This window comes from Sphaerodactylus townsendi, linkage group LG17, assembly GCF_021028975.2.
Source record: "Sphaerodactylus townsendi isolate TG3544 linkage group LG17, MPM_Stown_v2.3, whole genome shotgun sequence".
Taxonomy (NCBI): domain Eukaryota; kingdom Metazoa; phylum Chordata; class Lepidosauria; order Squamata; family Sphaerodactylidae; genus Sphaerodactylus; species Sphaerodactylus townsendi.
Genome location: NC_059441.1, coordinates 6,312,938 through 6,331,186, shown reverse-complemented (window position 1 = coordinate 6,331,186; position 18,249 = coordinate 6,312,938). Strand labels below are relative to the sequence as shown.

Sequence of the window (18,249 nt, the reverse complement as noted above, 5' to 3'; positions counted from 1 at the left end):
AGCCCCAATCAGGATCACTTTCAAATGGCCAAGCACTTCTCAAAAATGTCTCAAGAACACTGTCCGTGGGTCAGGCCTGGTTTGGCCTTCCTACAGGAAGAACCCCTGCTCCCTGCAGGAAGTCCTCCACTCCCCCTAGCTGGCATTTCCCTGGGGGTGAGCTGTGTCCAGCACTCCCTGACAAAGGCTGGATGCTCAACGCACAGCGGGGCGAACTGTGGCAGAGACCCCCCCACCCCAGCCTGGTGCTGCCCCCTGCCTGGCGGAACTCAGGCTACAGAAAGGTGCCTCTGCCTCACCTTCGGGACCGTTCCTGAGGGCAGGTGCAGGACAGAGAGATGTTCTCACTTTCTCTGGTGACAGCAAAAATGGTTCCATGCTGAGATCTGGGCTGTATCCTTCCTCCTATCTCCTCCCCTCTCTACCCAGCCCCTCTGGAACAAGATACCGCTGGTGCCCCCACGAAGCTCCGACAAGAGAAAGCAGAGAGGCAAAAACTCGGCGGCGGCGGCAGCAGCAGCAGCAGCAGCAGCAGGGAAAAGACACAGAGAGAAAGATGCACCCAGAGGGAGGGGCCTCAGCATTTTACTGCGTTTCACACATCGAGTACAAGGAGGGCTCTTTGGAAACACTTTCGCAGTTCCTAAGTGAAAGAATAACACAGACAAATCCAAACCACAGACAAGCCTTTCGCAGGCCGGGGGGTGGGGTGGGGGGAGGGAGATAAACAAGAACACAGAGGCCCCCACCCCCACCTTGTAGACACTAAGAATATATTAAATATTTACTCTGCACTATACATTTATTTGGCATTTCCCCCGCGGGTTCCTTTGCATCCTCACAGCCGCTGGGGCCGGGCCTCCTCCTGCCCACTGCCTGCCTGCCTGCCGCTCAGCTGCAGCAGAATCTCCGCTCCGCTTCAGGGGCTGACCCCGTGGCCCCGAGAGCCACCCAAGAGAGGCACAGCTCCTGAGTCCTGAATGGCAGCCCGGGGTGGCCTTGCTACTAGGACAGTCGGTTGCCTCACCCAGCTGCAGCAGAGCCAGAGAGAAGCCACCACAAGTCCCTACAGGACCCCCCACCCCAGTCTCCAATGGGCTGCTGGGAAATTTGCCGTATGGAAAGCACCAGATCCACGCTAGCTGCTTTCCCCAGGGGAGAGAAGGGGGCTCGGCAGAGTTTCTTCACAAGTCTGCCCACCTGGGTCCTGCTCTGGGGCCCTGCCTGCGAGCCTCTCCCGCCCCTCTTTGGGCAGCTCACCTGATTCGTCTTTCCCACTTGCCCCTGCGTGATGCCCCTCCGAGCCCGCCTCTTGGCTCACCATCGACGGGCAGGGACCCTCCCCCTCCTCCCCTGCCAGCCTCAGCAAAGCCCCCCGGACCTCTGCCTCCTGCCCTGGGACCCCCATCTGCTCCAAGGCTTGCTCCAGGGTCTGCTCCCAAGGCCCTGGCAGACGCTGCCCCACCCCTTCCTGGTCCACGGCTGGGACCTCTCGCCAGGCTCTGCCGCCACACAAACTCTCCACCTCTGCACTCGGTGGTCCCTCTGTGGGCAGGTGGCCGCTGGGCTGCTCCTTGCTGACTTGGCAGCCAAAGGGGGGCTTTTCCGTGAAGCTGAAATGGGGACAGCTTTCCAAGGGGGTGGGGGATGAAGGTCCGGCGCTGGAGACGGTGCTTGAGGGCCCACTGCTGTCTGCAAGGAAACCACAAACACAGACACTGGTCACTTGCACAGGCTGCCTGCGAAGGCTCAAGCGGCTCATGAAACCCTCCACCGGGCAGCTGCTGGCCAAACGCCCCCCCTCGGGAGGCAGGATGCCCCCCCCTCCTCTGGTCACCAGAATTATGCTGCACTAACCCCCCCATTCCTCTTCCTTCAGCACAAGAGAAATCTCACCTAAGCTGCACCTGAGCCCGTGCCCCAGACCTCCCCTCCCCGCCCCCCCTCACTCACACCAGGGGGGTCTGTCAGAGCGGGAATGCAGCGGCAACGACGAGGATGACAGGATTTGCTGCCGCATGAAGGTGTCGCCTGGCGCCTGGCTCTCCAGGGAGTCAAACAGGGCTGCCGGAGAGAGGAAACCACCAGGTCAGCCTTTCCCCCCACCACAAACCGTGGCTGCCTCTGCAGGCTGTTTTTTGCCAGCCACACCAGAGCCACGAGGACGGCTTCCACTGGGGTGACTGCAGGAGTTCCCGGGCAGGCTAGTGTGTGGGCAAGCCCCCTCCAGACCTCCAGCGCCCCTTCCCTCCCGCCAACAACATGCCACCCCGATGCTGCCGAAAGGGCAGGAGCTGATGTCTACCCCAAGGCATCCCTTGGGCCCCTGCAGATCCTGACCCCCTTCTCCCTCGGACAGGTACCTGTGGGAGCACCGGAGTGGTTACTGTTGCACCTCCTGCAGACACCTGTCAAGAAATCGTTGACCTGGCGCAAGGAGAGCGAGTTGTGCAGCGTCTCCAGGGGGTAGATGCTGGGCACCATGGAGCAGCCCTCAAAGCCTGCAGCCGGAGCACAAAGAAGGGCCCTCGCACGTCAGCGCCCGAGGGGAGGCCAGTCCTCGCAGCACCCCCGAAACCTCCCCCCTCCCACAACACCCCTCAAATCGCACACATGGATTGGAAAGCACCAGCTGGTCCAAAGGGAACCTCCCACTGCCTATTGGCCATTTCGTGTCATGAACTTCTCTGGGCCGGGCTGGGCCCTGTTGCTCCTGGTTGGCACCAGGATAGTGATCAGCACATCCTTTTCAAATATGCATTTCTGGCAAACACATCAGAAGAGCCCTGCTAGGTCAGACCAGTGAGGGTCCAGCCAATCCAGCAGCCAACCAGTTGTGTCTCAAGATCCAACCACCGGGTGTGGAGGCTGGGGCTTGCCTCCTGGCACTGGGATTCAGAGGTAGACAGCCTCTGATTGAGGAGGCTCCATGGCTAGCAGTCACAGATGGACCTGTCCTCCATTAATCTGTCTAACACTCTTTGAAGGCTGTCCATGGCTCTGGTCAAAAATTCCTCCAAATGGTTCATAAGAAAGTAAGTGCAGTGTATTGTCGGAGACTTTCACGGCCAGAATCACTACGGTGTTGTGGGTTTTCCGGGTTGTATGGCCGTGTTCCAAAAGTATTTTCTCCTGACTTTTCACTTGCATCTGTGGCTGGCATCTTCCTGAAGATAAAAAGGATCTAGTGTGCAACGGAATATATATGAACAGGAAAAGGACATAACAGAGAAACATTGCACACTTGTACTGCTATTGGCAATTTTATATATACCACTATAAAGTGTATAATATACTCATTACATAAATAATAATACAAATGATACAAATATGTACAACTACTATGAACTTTTGGTACCGTCACGCAGTGACATTGAATGACGGAACCAATTGGGTTTATTTAGCTGATTACATTGGAAAATTGTATTGTATACGTTTTTGAACACTTTATTTGTATTATTTATTTAATGAGTATATTATACTCTGATGTCTACCTAATAACCTATTTTATATTTTTTTAGAAACTATCATGCTGGAATGTAAAACCCATAGACGGCATATATGATCTCTTTTAACTTTAACAACTGAGTATAACCACGTTTTTATACTCTAAGCCAATAAAGATGATTGTGATTGAGTATATTATACACTTTACAGTGGTATATAGGTGGAGGGATTATAGAGTTTTTCCGTGTTTACATTTATATATATAAAATACTTCTGCAGCATGGCGATACAACCCAGAAAACCCACAACACCCTAAAGTTAGTGCAGTTGGCTGTTAAACCAGTGAGGGTCCACCTAGTTCAGGACACTGTTCTGCACAGCAGCTGAGTGGCTGCCTGGAGGACCAAACACACAGGGCTGCCTCTGTACGATGAGGTTCCCTCTGGCCGCCGTGGACCTCTCCTCCACAAATCCGGCTAGTTCCCTGCTAAAGGTGGCTGCCATAACATCCACAGGTAGTTTAACTCAGTGAAATCTGTTCTGAACACATTTCCCAGCAACTTCAACCGGGGCTCTCAAGTTTTACCACACAAGGGATACATTTTCTATGTGTGCTTTTCCTCTGCATAGCTTTATAAACCTCCATCATGTCCCTTCCAAGCTACCTTTTGTCTAAACTTCAGTTCAGCCGGTCCTCGTGGGACCGGTGCTCCAGCCTCCTCGCCGTCTCAGTTGCCCTCTTCTATTTTCTTCCAGCTCAACAGTGTCCCTTTTGGGATCCAGTCTCCAGAACTGCACACAGTATTCCCAATGCAGGTGCATCATAAGCCAATGCAAGGACACCCCAATGCTGTTTTTTCCCCAGCCCCTCTCCTAATACATCCCCGGCAGGGAGTCTGCCCTTCCCACCACTGCTGTCATGACCTGGCCTTGTTCCAGCACGATCCTGATAGGTCTCCCGACCGACCGGGAGGCGGGACCCTCTGCCTGGACCTGCCCTCCCTTGCTTGCTCAATCGTTTCACTTGCTCTTTAGCCACCAGCTGATTCTGCGCTCCAAAGCGCTGGGAGGATGGATGGCCTGGTGAAGGCGGGGCCTTCGCTTTCCCATGAGAACAGAGAGATGCTGTTTTCTCCCCTGGTGGAAGACGGTATTAAGCTACGTGGAAGGGGGGGGGGGATGGAGTGAGGGCATAACAGAAGCTGTTTGGGCACCTAATTCCCAGTTCTGTCAATGGAGGTCTAAATGCTTTATCCTGATGCTTTTTCAATAAAGGAAACTGTCCGAAAAGGAAATTTCAATAAAGGAATTGTCTCGTTATTGAACAGTCCAGGACCAAGACACTGAGCTGACATTTTCACCACGATATCCACAATAGCCCCAATATCTCTTTTCGCTTGATCCCCAAGATCTCAGCCAGTTCAGGCCCCATCAGCATATCTATATATGAAGGCAGGATTTTTGTTTTGTTTCGTTACAGTGTGCATCCCCTTATATTTCTCTTTTGTGAGAGTTCAGGATACCAAATGCCGCCATGGCCTGAGTTTTAAATTTCACTAAGAACATAAGAACAAGCCAGCTGGATCAGACCAGAGTCCATCTAGTCCAGCTCTCTGCTACTCCAGAGAAGGTGGGCTCCACCAGGTGCCTTTTGGGAGCCTCACAGGCAGGGAGGGGTGAAAGCAATGGCCTCAAGTGCTCGCTGCTGCTCCCTGGATCACCTGACTGTTACATAGCATTTGCAATCTCAGATCAAGGAGGATCAAGATTGCATAGCCACAGATCGACTTCTCCCTCCATAAATCTGTCCAAGCCCCTTTTTTAAAGCTATCCAGGTTAGTGGCCATCACCACCTCCTGTGGCAGCATATTCCAAACACCAATCACATCGCTAAGTGGAAAAAAAAAAAAAATGTTTCCTTTTATTAGTCCTAATTCTTCCCCCCAGCACTTTCAATGGATGCCCCCTGGTTCTAGTATTGTGAGAAAGAGAAAAAAATTTCTTTCTGTCCACATTTTCTACCCCATGCATAATTTTATAGACTTCAATCATATCCGCCCTCAGACGTCTCCTCTCCAAACTAAAGAGTCCTAGATGCTGCAGCCTCTCTTTATAAGGAAGGTGCTCCAGTCCCTCAATCATCCTCGTTGCCCTTCTCTGCACTTTTTCTATCTCTTCAATATCCTTTTTGAGATGTGGCAACCAGAACTGAACACAGTACTCCAACTGCGGTCGCACCACTGATCCTTGGGGGACACCACTCCCTACATCTCTCCATTGTGAGAATTTCCCATTTATACCCACCCTTTGCTTCCTGTTCCTCAACCAGTTTTTAATCCATAGGAGGACTTCCCCTCTTATTCCCTCATTGTTGAGTTTTCTCAATAGTCTTTGGTGGAGATCTTTGTCAAAAGCCTTTTGGTAATCCAAGTAGACAATGTCCACTGGTTCCCCCTTATCCACATGTCTGTTTACACCCTCAAAGAACTGTAGTAAATTTGTAAGGCGGGACTTGCCTCTGCAAAAGCCATGCTGACTCTCCCTCGGCGGGTCTTGCTTTTCTACATGTTTTATAATTTTATCTTTAATGATAGATTCAACTAATTTACCAGGAACAGACGTCAAACTGACTGGCCTGCAATTTCCCGGGTCCCCCCTAGACCCTTTCTTAAAGATTGGTGTGACATTGGCCATCTTCCAGTCTTCAGGGATGGAGGCAGATTTCAGGGACAAGTTGCACTGAATCCATCCCATAAATGCTGGTGCTCCAGGCAGTCTGGGGACACCAGGATCTTGACAGCAGTGTCTGTACATTTGAGGTTGCTCTGATTCACTGAAACAGAAAAGATCCCTCATTCCTACTGGCCCCCCTGATCTAGGCAGCAACCAGGCTCTGTGGCCAGGCCACGGGTTTCCTGCAGACACTGCCACACAGAGGCCTCTCAGGGGCTTTGGGTCAGAAGGATAAGTCCTGTCCAGGGAAGCAAAACCCACCTCCTGCCCACTTCCCAGTGCTCAGGGAGCAGCGTGGGGATGGAGGCAACCCGTTCCCCAGGGTCTGCTTCGCCCACACGTGTGCTCTCTCTCTCTCTCTCTCTCTCTCTCTCTGCAATTTGCACCGCTGCCTCCTCTTCTCCCCTGGCAGGGAAACGTTTTGCCAGCCCGTGCAACACAACACGCACTGCAAGGTAAAGGCGAAGCTGGGCTGGCTCCTGCTCCCCCCCCCCACCAGGGGGAGCAGATTGAGGACAGGTTAATCCCGCCAGAAGCCCAAGCACACAAGCCACGCCCCCCGTGCACAGCCAGCTGAAGCAGCTCAGGACAGAGCAAGCCTCTCCCCTGCCCGGCTCCCACCCAGAAGCGAGGAGCGGCCCCCACCGCTGTGGGCAGCCAGCCAGCGGGCAGCCCAGGCAATAAACCTGAGCTCAAACAGACAAGGCCAGGCGAAGTGCAGGGTGGCAAAGGAGCTCTCCTGGGCATCCCCAGCGGCACCTGCAAGAAAGCCAGCCCGGGGAAGGCCCTCCGTCAGCACCCACTGGGCACACGCCAAGGCTGCAAGCCTGTCATGCCATGCCGTGCTGTACCGTGAAGGCTCTCCAGATCACCCTGGCCAGAGACCAGCCAATTCCGGAAGAGGCGCAGGTGGTAGAAGCACTGGTGGAGGTGGCGGGCCAGGGGGGCGTCCAGAGAGATGGCAAAATCAGAGCAAAACCGACGGAGCAGCTGGGCAAGGCACCCGCCCTCCAGCTCATCTGAGGGGAGGGGCCAAAAAGGGCACAGGTGAGGAGGGGGTGGGAGCAAGCTGGGCACACAGTCAGGGTCACAGGAGGAGGAACCTCGGCCAGCAGCCCACTCAGGATCCTCCACAGCGGTCAAGTGGCAACGCCCCCCTCCCCCCCACAAGGGCTTGAAGTGACCCAGCAGAAGCCTCACCTCTGGCCTGGCCTCGGCCACCAGCGGCACACATCCCCTCCCAGCCTTCCCGCTTCCTTCCCAAGCTAAGATCAGAGGCCGCTTTATGCATTTGGCCCTTTTGCTGGATGGCACCAAGTCAGGCAGTAGATGAGGGTCTCTCCCCCCACCCCCGTAAAAAAACCCTTCCCCAGCAAAAGAAGAAGGCAACTCTGCCAGCTGTGCCCTTCTTGCTGGCAGAGCTCCCATCTACCCTCTTGGACAGCTGCCCTCCATTAGAAACCTCCCTCACTCTGTTCAGAATCCCACATATGCAGAGAGGTCCACAAAGGACTGCGTAAGATGAAGAGTGCTGTTTGCAGAACACCTGAGAGTCCCTGCTGCAAAGCCTGACTTGGAGGTCACAGGTGACCTCCCTCATACGCTGCCAAGACGCATCGCAGCATCGCGCCAAGACGCGACACAGCCGCGATGGCAGTGTGGTGCGGCGCATACCAAAGAACAGGAATGTTGGGCTTCTTCTGCAACATTCGCTGCTCTGAGTACAATGAGCCACGTTTTCCTTTTGAGTCACTTCACCTACAACATTCTGCTCTCTCCAAGCCTGCATCTTTTTACAGCTAGCTAAGAAGGCGGTCCGTTTGGCCCAACATGATATGAGAACGATACCCTGAAACCTCCCAGTTAAATGACGCTGCCACCGACCCGCAGGAGTGGGCTCATGCCAGAGGCTCAGCATGGAGGCTGGGGGCATGAATCGTATGAGGATGAAACACACCTTAGACTAACATAGCATTGTATGGAAAACCCACCACAACCAACGAACATAGCATTGTTTGAGAGGTGGAGGCCGGCAGGCCCACCCACGCTGGGAACAGAACAGCCTCCAGGGCTCACACCTCACCGCTTAGCTCAGGCATCCAAGGTGGATATGCTTTAACTTTCCGTCCTGACACCCTAACATCTTTAGCCAAATGTTGGAGGTGATTGGTCAAGCGTAAGCTTGAAGGGACACCTTGAGCTGGCCCACTGCAGATCTGACTGGGCTAACAAAGCTCCTCCCATGCAGTGGAAGGATCTATAAAATATCATCCTGGAGTTGGAACCCGTGTTCGAGACCAGCCCCAACCCCCCAGTCTGCATCAAGGCCGGGCGGCCAGGGGTGGGAGTACAAGGCACAAGACTCTGTCTAGGCTTGAAAGGGACCGTGTCAGGCTTCTAACTGTTGAATTAGTTCTAGGGAGAAGACTCTACACGTTTTCTAGCAAAGGAACAGAATTAGCTAATGTTAGATATTTTCATTCTATTTGCCTCAAAACTGAAAAGAAAGAGCCTCAACCCTGTGGGAAGGGCAAAAGGGCTGGGAATGGTACATTGGTATGAAATAACAGAAACACGTTTCTAGATACAAGCCTCATAAAACCACTTTTTCCATGACTCAATTCAGGCATTAAAAGGCATTAAATGCTGAAAGAAACAGGACCCCCCACCCCCCACCCCTTTCACCCAAATTGACTGTGTCTTGGGCGGGGAGGAATTCAGGAAGGAAGGCTTCCTCCCACAGCTATCCCAACTCTCCATGCAGCACCAGATCAGCCAGGGCAGGCAGGCAGGCAGGTGCTCTCCAGGAAGCCAGCAGAGATCTTGCGGAGATGCCTGGCACTTGCAGAAGGGGCCTCTGGGCTGGGGAGCTGAGGGCAGCCACCACCACCACCCCCCCCCCCCGGCCTTGTCATGAGCCACCCACGCTGCCCTGCCTATACACATCTGCACGCGTGTGGAAGATTTCACCACACGGGACCACATCAGCCCTGCGAGGTCACCAGTGGGGGAAGCAGCCGTGCTGGTTAGTTGCAGAGACCCCACTCACCTGACCACTCACCCGGCATGCACAGGAACCGTTAGGATGGGAGGGGGAGGGGAAAAGTCACATTAAGAAGCAAACATACCATTAGTTGGATGCTTTGCAAATGACACAGAAAACCGCTTTACAGCTGGCATAGACAAGAGCTCTGAGAAAACAAGAAGACAGCATCACTTCAGTTAGTCACTGCTGGCAGCTGCCACCCCGACCCCCTGCAACCTTGTGCTTGCTAGCTGCCCATGGCTCCAGCAGCCAACCGGTGGTGGTGGAGACCCCTAAACTCAATATCTGGCCCCCCATCACATTGGGCCCGTTGATGCGTTATCAAGAGAAGCAGAGGGCACAGAGAGCCAACAAAGCAGCGGGCGGGGGGGGGGGAGCAGATGGAGAGTCCCACAAGGCAGGTCAGCCCCGAGGGTGCGTCTTCTGCAAAGCAGACCCGTTTTCTTCCAGCCCCACCCCAACACCAGCTGAGGCCCAATCTCAAGGTCAGGTCAGTAGACAGCAGTTCCCAGAGCCTAGTGCCACATGCAAGGGTACGCAGTACAGTCCCACAAGGGAACTCTCAGCCTTCCTGGCTGGCTGACCCCTTTACCCAGCCCCGTCACCAATTTCAGCTTGGAAAATTCCTAGAGTGTTGTGGGTCTGTGCTCAGTGGAGATCCAATTCCATGGTAATCCGCCTCCTGAAGCTTCCATGTGAACTGCCGCAATCTAGAGTGATTCTCTGGTGGGGTCGGGAGGACAACTTGATTGGGTGGTCCCCACCCCTTTTCTAAGGGAGGCGGATCAAATTTCTTCACTTCCTGTCTCCTTTCTGTGGAGATTGCCCAATTTCCAGTTTTGAGACTTCACTCAGAAGTATCATGATCCTGCATACAACTGTAACTTAGTCAACTAACTTAGAACATTTCAAACAATAACTGCAACAAGTTAAAGACAGGAAGGAAGAAAACTGGATCTCAACTGAGACTAACTGAAAATTAATCTTAGATTACCTGACAATGACACTGACGATGAAAACCAGGAGGGCCAAGATGTCCTCCTGACCCCACCAGAGAAGGACCATTCAAGGTGAGCATCCAATAATCCATTCTTGGATGGGGCAGGAGGACATCTTGATTGGGATCTCCAAAAGCAGTGTCCATTGGCCATCGTCTAACCCTCTACTATGTGTTGTAATATGCATCTTTCAAAGATGGTGTCTGCTGCGCTAAGTGAGTTACTTTTGTAATGTCTGATAAATATGAACATAGAGGACCAAGTAGCAGCCCTGTAGATGTCCTCTACTGAAGCATTCCTAGCTAAGGTTGCATTGGTAGTGGAGCTGTGGATTGAGTGAGAGGTGATTCCAGAGGGAACCTCCATGTTTTGTGGTCTGTATGCCTCGGCTGTGCATCTCCTATGTGTGGAACGAATGGTAACCTTGGACATGGGATTGTCCATGTTAGGGGGACATATGTTGATGAATACAAATTCTGATTTCCTAATTGGTTGAGATCTGAGGATGAAAGCCTTGAGGGAGCTCTTAACCTCCGGGGGTGACAGAGCCTTTCTCTTGGATGAGATTAGTGAGAAGGTAGGAAGAAAAATCTCTTGTTGGGTGTGAAACTTGGTGGCAACCTTCAGCTTGAATGCCGGGTCAGTTCATAGGACAACCTTATCAAGATGGAAAATACCCTGTTTCCCCGAAAATAAGACCTACCCTGAAAATAACCCCTAGCATGATTTTTCAGGATTTTTTGAGGATGTTTGAAATATAAGCCCTACTCCAAAAATAAGCCCTAGTTACAGATTCCATGGTGCAGCTGATCTGGTCACGGGGGGTGGGGGGTGGGGCGCAAAATCATGGAAAAAAATAAGACACCCCCTGAAAATAAGCCCTAGGTACAAAGTCCCAGCTTAACAGATAGGGCTCCAAGCTCTGAAACAACAGCTATAAGAAAGAGTGTCTTCATGCAAAGCTATTTCAGTGGAACAGACTGTACTGGTTCAAACAGCGGTTTGGTTAACGCAGATAGAACAGTATGGAGCCTCCAAGCAGGGAACCTATGTGATTGTGGAGGTTCCATCTGCGGGACTCCCATGAGGAATCTCTGCACGTGAGGGTGTCTGGATATAGAGGCATGTTCCTGTACTGAGGAAGGATGGTAGCTAATACTGTGACTTGACGTCTAAGTGTGGAACTTCTCAGCCCGGAGACAACCACACTGTTCAGGAATTCTAAGATGTAAGAAAGGTGTGGTTTGTTAGGATCAGTGCTCTTTTCCCTCCACCATCTGACAAAGGCCTTCCAGGTGGAGTTGTAGATTCTCACTGCAGAACAGCACCTGGAGGCCGTAAGGACATCGATGACCAGCTCTTATGTATTTTCTCCATTCGATAGCCACATGGTCAACTTGTACCATCCAGGCTGTGGATGAAATACAGGACCTTGATTCAGCATGTCCTCCTAGGTCACTGGTAAGGGTAGAAGTGGAACTACCACCAGGTCCCTGATTACAAAAAACCAAGGACATCTCGGCCAGCAGGGAGCCACGACATTCTCTCTCTCTCTCTCTCTGAAAGGCAGCCAATTGGATGTGAATGAGTCTGTGGCCTCTGCCAATGGGGGTGGGGGGTGGGCAGGACTTTACCATGAACCTCCTCATCCGATGATTGTTGACACTGGCAAAGAGATCTATGGCCAGTTGCCCCAGGTGTAAGGTGATCATTTGGAAGAGCAAAGGGTCCGGTTCCCACTCTGCTTCTTGAGGTGTCTTGTCTTGTCCGTGAAGTGCAGGGGAAGGTGCAGCACATGTCTTGCCTGCTCATCAGGTCCACTTGTAGACGGTGCTTGCCCTGGACGTGTCCCACCTGGATGGACAGCAGGTGTTTCTCGGCCCCTTGTAGAATCCTGGAAATTCCTCTCCGTGTGGATCAGCCTGTGTCTGCTCTGAATGCACCGTTGGAATTTCAGGAAGGCACGGGAAGACGGTCCTTGTCTCCAAGATGCTGATGGGAAGTTTGGCGCCTACCTCCAAGCAGCAGCCTTGAATTGGTTGGTTGTTCAGAACAGCTCCCCAGCCCTTCAGGCTCACACCTGGGCAGATCTGCACCTGGCTGTCTTTTGATGTAGGTCCTCCCCTGACAGAGGTTCCAGTAGACTGGCCATCAATGTAGGTTAGGTTTGACTTCTCTCTGAAAAGTCACTGATCCTTTTTGTACATGACATCCATCTGATACGATCTCAGAAATCCCTGAAAGGGCCTGGCGTGGAAGCAAGCCCATGGGACCGTGTCTAGGGTGGAAATAAGTAGACCTCTCGAACAGCTGCTCTCCTTTCTTTTCAGAATCCCACATATGCAGAGAGGTCCACAAAGGACTGCGTAAGATGAAGAGTGCTGTTTGCAGAACACCTGAGAGTCCTTTCTGCAAAGCCTGACTTGGAGGTCACAGGTGACCCCCACACACACACATACACACACGCAGCCGCATGGCAGTGGCCCCCTGCTGCTCAAGTTACTTAAGTTTATGAGCTGCACAGGTTACTCAAATAACCCACGCAATTCACTCTTGTCAATTTCACCGGGAGCATCATCAGAAGTAGAATAGATTAGGATGTCATCTATTTGAAATAAATCTTCAAGCCTGAGTCGAAAGATTGGTAGAGCACCCAAGTTGCCTCATCTTTGATATTTCACTGTGTTTTAAGTGCTCATTCAAGATCGATCTTGCCTGCCCTCCGCTGCGGAGTCTATTGCCTCACCCTCCTCTGCCAATCTGACCGGCTGGGGAGAGGCCTCGGGGCAGCAATCGCCTGTCCGCAGCAAAGTGTCATCAGTGCCTCCCACCTGCTGGGAAAAGAGGCCGTGTTTTCTGCTGCGTCTGCCCTGTGGTCCGCTCCCAGCCTCATGGGTGTCCAGAAAACTGGGTCCCGGGAGAGTGTGGACGTCGTCACCACTGGCTTCACCGCCAGCAGAAGGGGCTTGGGGCTCTCCGTCACAGAGAAGCCCCCCCTCCTTTGACCTGCATGCCATTTTGAAGATGCAGATTTTGGCCCCCAAATTTTAAAAAGTGCTTTTTGCCTTCCTCTAACACTAAGGAATGAAAAGGAAGAAAATGGTATCATGGGATGAAGCAAGAGGCAAGAAAGAGATTTGAGGCGAGAAGAAAGCCAAAAAAAGCCTATGGCTGACGTGCTCTCCCTATCCGAGGCAGGAAAGAAACTGGAAGTTGGGTGATCCGAGCAGAAAGGAGAAAGGAAGTGAAGAAATTTTGTTCCGCCCCGCTGAGAAAAAGGGTCCTCCTCCCCCCTCAGGAAAAGTCTTGCTCTGCTCCTGTGACATCTTCCCACGCACTGGAGGAGCAGGTGGGAGTGGCCGCCCTCCTGGGGCCTGAAAGGAGCGGCCAGACACTCCTTGCCTTCCCTCCGGGCAGCAGCCCCTCCTTGCTGCCCACCCGCCCAGCCAGGGAGGGGGCCAAACAGTGCAACCTCCCCCTCCTCCGTTTTGACAGAATAGTGGGGCTTCTTGAAAGAAAAAAACAGGCTCTGCTGCAACCAAATCAGTGTGCAATTATTCTTCATGAAACACATGAAGGCAGGTACATAGTTGACTGAGCCACCTTTTAAAGTTTGTGTCTGAACCCAAACAGAAGCAGACGGTTGGAAAGCGAGAACACCAGTAAACCCACCATGTCTAATGGCTGAGTACTCTGCTCCTGCTTGAGGCACGCAGAAGCCCCTAAATACCCTCCAGACCGTCGGAGGGGCTGCAGCTACAGAGAAGCCAGCTTTCGGAAGCCCCGGGGGCCTGACTCACCCCCTCGGGCCTCTGCAGCTTCTCCCAGGTCCCAGAGCTGAAAATGCCCAAACCAAAAAGACTGAAAATATCCCCACACAGGAAGAGGAGCTTCAAGAGTTGGCAGGCCTCCACAGGCGAAGGCACATTTCCAATTTGAAGGGCAAGAAAAGGGCTTCCGCCATTTCGGCACTCTCTCACATGGGCAAAAGAATGCCATTTTAAAAAAAAACTACAAAGACTTTCTAAAAAACGTGACTCCATGCCACCTGGTTTTCCGTGGCCAAACTGCCGCAGCTCTCCTTTCCCCGGCCCTCTGACTCCCCCCCCCCCCCCTCAACAAGAAGCCCAAGCGAGAAATCTCCTCTCCCCTTTCCCTCAGGAGGTCTCTGCTTTGAAAGGTTTTTGGCAGTGAGATCTAACTGCTGGGCAAGGCTGTCTTCCCACAGCCCTCCCCTGCCCCCTGCCCACAGAGCAGCAGCAGCAGAGCCAGGCCCACGCTCCGCAAGTCCTGTGGGGCTGAGCACCCTCCTGCCCTGGTCAGCAGATGCCCCTCACCTGCCCTCCACCGCACAGCTCAGGGGCCTGCGGAAGAGAATGCACCTACCATCTTTGTACAAAAAGCCGGAGGCAAACTTTTTCCCGTGGCTCCGAGCGTAATCCTGGAGGTTTGGAGCGCTGGAGGAGCCTCCCAGGACTGTGGTGCTGAAGAGCCCCGTGCACTGCGACCCTGGAAAGGTGCAGCAGTCCGTTAGCCTCACACTCACAGGACTCGGTTAGGGGGGTGGGAAGCAGCGCGTGGCCCAGCTGTCCCCAGGAGGCCGCCCAGCACCCCCGGCCTCCACCGGCAGGGAAGCCCGCTCAGGGCGCCCTCAGCACAAGTTAGCTCACAGGCAGCAGAGTGGGAAGGGGCTAGAGGCGAGCCCATGCGGAGGAAATAGTCCCACTCCCAAGCCAGCCGGCCAAGAGATTCCTCAAGCTGCCGGGCCAGGGGAGGCGGCCACAGCCAGGAGGTCTCCAGGCCCACCACACACACTGCTGCCTGAAGATAGGACCCCACACACATCTCCCCCCCCTCCCCTCCCCAAGCCAGGCACCGAGCAGAGGAGCAGCGAGACAGGAGAGAAGGTGGCAAGATGCAGAAGCAGGGCAGAGACTGCCGAGGAGTCCCAGCCGCCCAGCCAGCCTCCGGGGGAAGCGGGACCTTTTGGGAAACTAAGGTTCTCAGCTAGGAAGAAATCCCGGCCAACCTAGGGCCAAAAGAGAGCCCGGGGCTTCGTCGCACAAACAGCGGCATGGCGAGGAAGAAGAGGTGGCGACATTATCTTCTCTCCCAGAATACTCAGACTCTGAGAAGGGGACTGCACAGTTACAGATACTGGCAGCAGGTTCCAATTAAGACTAGAATGAACAGAAGGCGGAATTGACTGTTGGGACTCACTGCTCCAAGATCAGCTTCAACGACTTTGGAAAAGTCTCTTAGATACGGCCATGAACCAGGAAAGCTGGGTGTGACGGGACACACTTGCCCCCGACACAGCCCTCGGAGGGGCCTCCTACCTGCAAGAATCTGGCTCGGTCTCTGGGCAAGGAGAGCCCAAACAGGGGACAGACACACACACCCCGAGACCCGCCCAGTTCTCCAGAAGTAAAGGACAGGACCCACCCCCACAGTCTTCCTTGAAACTCACACCCTACCCCACTCCACCACCGTCCTGCCAAAGTCGAGTGACTGTGCTGCCCCTTCCCCTGCACTTCACAGGCCTGGGCTGAAGAACCCAGACAGAAATGGCAGCACATGAACAGCTAACTGTGGTCCTTTCCTGTTTGGGCCCAGGGGAGATAAGACCCCTCCTGCCCTGGGACCCTTCTGTGTGGCCTGGTTCTTCATATCTCTGCCTCGGGCTCCCTTGACCAGGAAAAGGGGCTGCTGGGCTGTAAGAAAAGGCCCCATAAACGTGCTGATCCTCAGCCTTGACCCTGCAAAGCCACATTCCCCAGCCCACGTCTTCTGAGAGGGTGTACGCTGATGCACATGACTGCAACAGGCACGCAGCACAGGAAAAGAGGCAGAGGGGCTGCCCTGGAGTGGGAGGCCTGCTGGGGCCTGCAGAGGTGTGCTGCTGCAGCGTGCCAGGTGAACCCCGGGGGAGAGAAGATGTCCTGGAGGAGTCCAAATCCGATGGCCCCAGGTGTGGTGCTATGGAGGGCTTGCAAATGTTCCCGTTTGGGGAACCCTCCAATTCTGTTCCCAAGAAGAGAAATCAGCACACAGAGATGGACGGGCGGCAACCCCTGCTGGCACAGCCCCCCCCCCCTGCGGTGGCATGAGCTTTCCTCCCCCACAGTCCTGCTACAGCTCCCCCATGAATCGGAGCCAAACTGGCGTAGGAGAGGAGGCTACCTAAGCCGCTCTGCTTCACTTCCGAGGAGTGTCTGGAGTAGGAGAAGAGACGATACCCTCCAACTTTGGAAGAGGACTCTGACAGCACCTGCAGAAAACAGGCCTCAGTCGACAGCCATCCTTGAAACCCACCGAAAACTCCTACTGGGAAAGGGAAGGTCTCCAATGAAACCCAGCCCCAGCGTGTGTGTGTGTCTGTGTGTGTATGAAACTAACAGTTGCTTGTGAAAGAAAGACAACTCCCCACTCCCAGACCAGCAGTGGGGAAGAAGAAGTCCACCTGGACACCTTCCCACTAAAACAGTCAGACCAAAAGTGGTTGAGGGGGAAAAGCTGGAAGCTGCAGGAGGTCCCTTGCAAACCTGCCCAGGTGCGCCCCACTGGAAGAGGCCCAGTTACCTCCATGGAGCCGGTCTTGCGGTTGCGGATCAGAGGCGACCGTCGCTGCAGGTGGACTGGCTCTGTGGGCTGCGGGGCCGGCTGCTGCTGCCCTGGGTCTGCTTCACCCCTTCCCTTGGGCCCGGTCAAGTCCTCCAGGCTGCCCTGCTCGGGTTTGTTGGCTTCCTTCTGCCGGGGTAACACGGAGTGTCCAGCCTTGCCTTACCGGTGCTGATCAGCCCAGCCTGGATCTGCTGGGTCAAGCAGGCGGCCAGTCCCACCAGCTCAGAAGCAGAGCAGACGGCCAGGGCAGAGGCCGCGACCAGCCAGCCACAAACTCACCTCTGCTGACGCGGGCCGGAAGCCGAAGCCTGCCGGGGCATTGCCGTCCTTCTCACAGCCCTTCACGCCCGGGCTGAAATGCAGCTCCACGTGGAACCTCTCCTCAGAAGATGGGTCCTGCCAAAACAGCCAGGCCTGTAGACACACGGAGGCCCTGGGCTCCCCCCCCCCCCCACGCACACACTCCTGGCTGTGCCCCTCACCTTGTTGTTATCTTCATACAGCATGATAACAATCTGCGTCATGTAGTTGAGCTCCGAAATGGCCCCCAGGTGGTCCATGGCTCGCTTCCACTGGGGGTCTCTGGATTCCTGCCACGGAAACACAAAGCCACAGGGGCAAGGAGCGGACATCAGCGGATGCCCACTGGGCCAGCACACCTGGGCTCTGTTGTTGTCCACGAGGAAGTCAAATGGACTCCACACAAGGAAAAAAAGCTTGTTCTCTTGAAACGTATATAGCAGTGGTGGCGAACCTTTGGCACTCCAGATGTTATGGACTACAATTCCCATCAGCCCCTTCCAGCATGGCCAACTGGCCATGCTGGAAGGGGATGATGGGAATTGTAGTCCATAACATCTGGAGTGCCAAAGGTTCGCCACCACGGGTATATAGTAAAGAGTGACTTCCTCAAAAGGAAAAAAACACACACCTATTTGTGCGGCCCTTCCACAGAAGCACAAGAGAAGGATGCTGCTATGCAGCATAAATACACCCACCTTCAAAAATAACCCTGATCAAAAAGAAATCAACACACACAGACTTAGATTAGAAGGGCCTAATTTCATGTTTCTTTGTACTGCTTTATCTGTGAATTCCACAAATACAGCGCCAGAAGAATCCCAGCTTCCAGCATTTCGAGCTCTGCTCCAGTAAATATGTCGGGTGATATGGAATCCGCTATCCAGGAATAAATTTGGTATAGGAGAATTTCACAAGCATCCCTGCCAAGAAAGCCAGGTCTGGGTGCAGCTCAGCCGCATGACCCCCCTTCAAAAGCCTGCGCATAAACTCCTGTTCCTCACAAAAAGGTCTGAGTAGTGTCCCCCACCAAGTGTCCTGGAAGCCAACTGCAGGGCTCAGCAGCCAGAGGGCAAGCCAGATTTGCACAGCTTCTCTGAC

General features: G+C 53.8%; 1 protein-coding gene across 3 annotated transcripts in view; it reads right to left on the bottom strand.

Moving 5' to 3' along the window:
* Positions 1–569: 569 nt before the first annotated feature.
* PPIP5K1 (diphosphoinositol pentakisphosphate kinase 1) overlaps positions 570–18,249 on the bottom strand; it is a 28,363-nt gene continuing 10,683 nt past the window's right edge. Inside the window, exons 12-21 of one of the 3 annotated variants that reach the window (XM_048482053.1) lie at positions 17,331–17,438; positions 17,128–17,244; positions 16,807–16,974; positions 16,408–16,495; positions 14,611–14,733; positions 9,309–9,371; positions 7,032–7,199; positions 2,364–2,501; positions 1,954–2,064; positions 570–1,692 (exon numbers count right to left, since the gene is read on the bottom strand). In XM_048482053.1, coding sequence (XP_048338010.1) covers positions 1,139–1,692; positions 1,954–2,064; positions 2,364–2,501; positions 7,032–7,199; positions 9,309–9,371; positions 14,611–14,733; positions 16,408–16,495; positions 16,807–16,974; positions 17,128–17,244; positions 17,331–17,438 — 1,638 coding nt within the window. In that variant the 3' untranslated portion in view covers positions 570–1,138. The remainder of the gene's footprint in view (positions 1,693–1,953; positions 2,065–2,363; positions 2,502–7,031; positions 7,200–9,308; positions 9,372–14,610; positions 14,734–16,407; positions 16,496–16,806; positions 16,975–17,127; positions 17,245–17,330; positions 17,439–18,249) is intronic. The other 2 variants (XM_048482054.1, XM_048482055.1) reach the window with 2 other exon arrangements.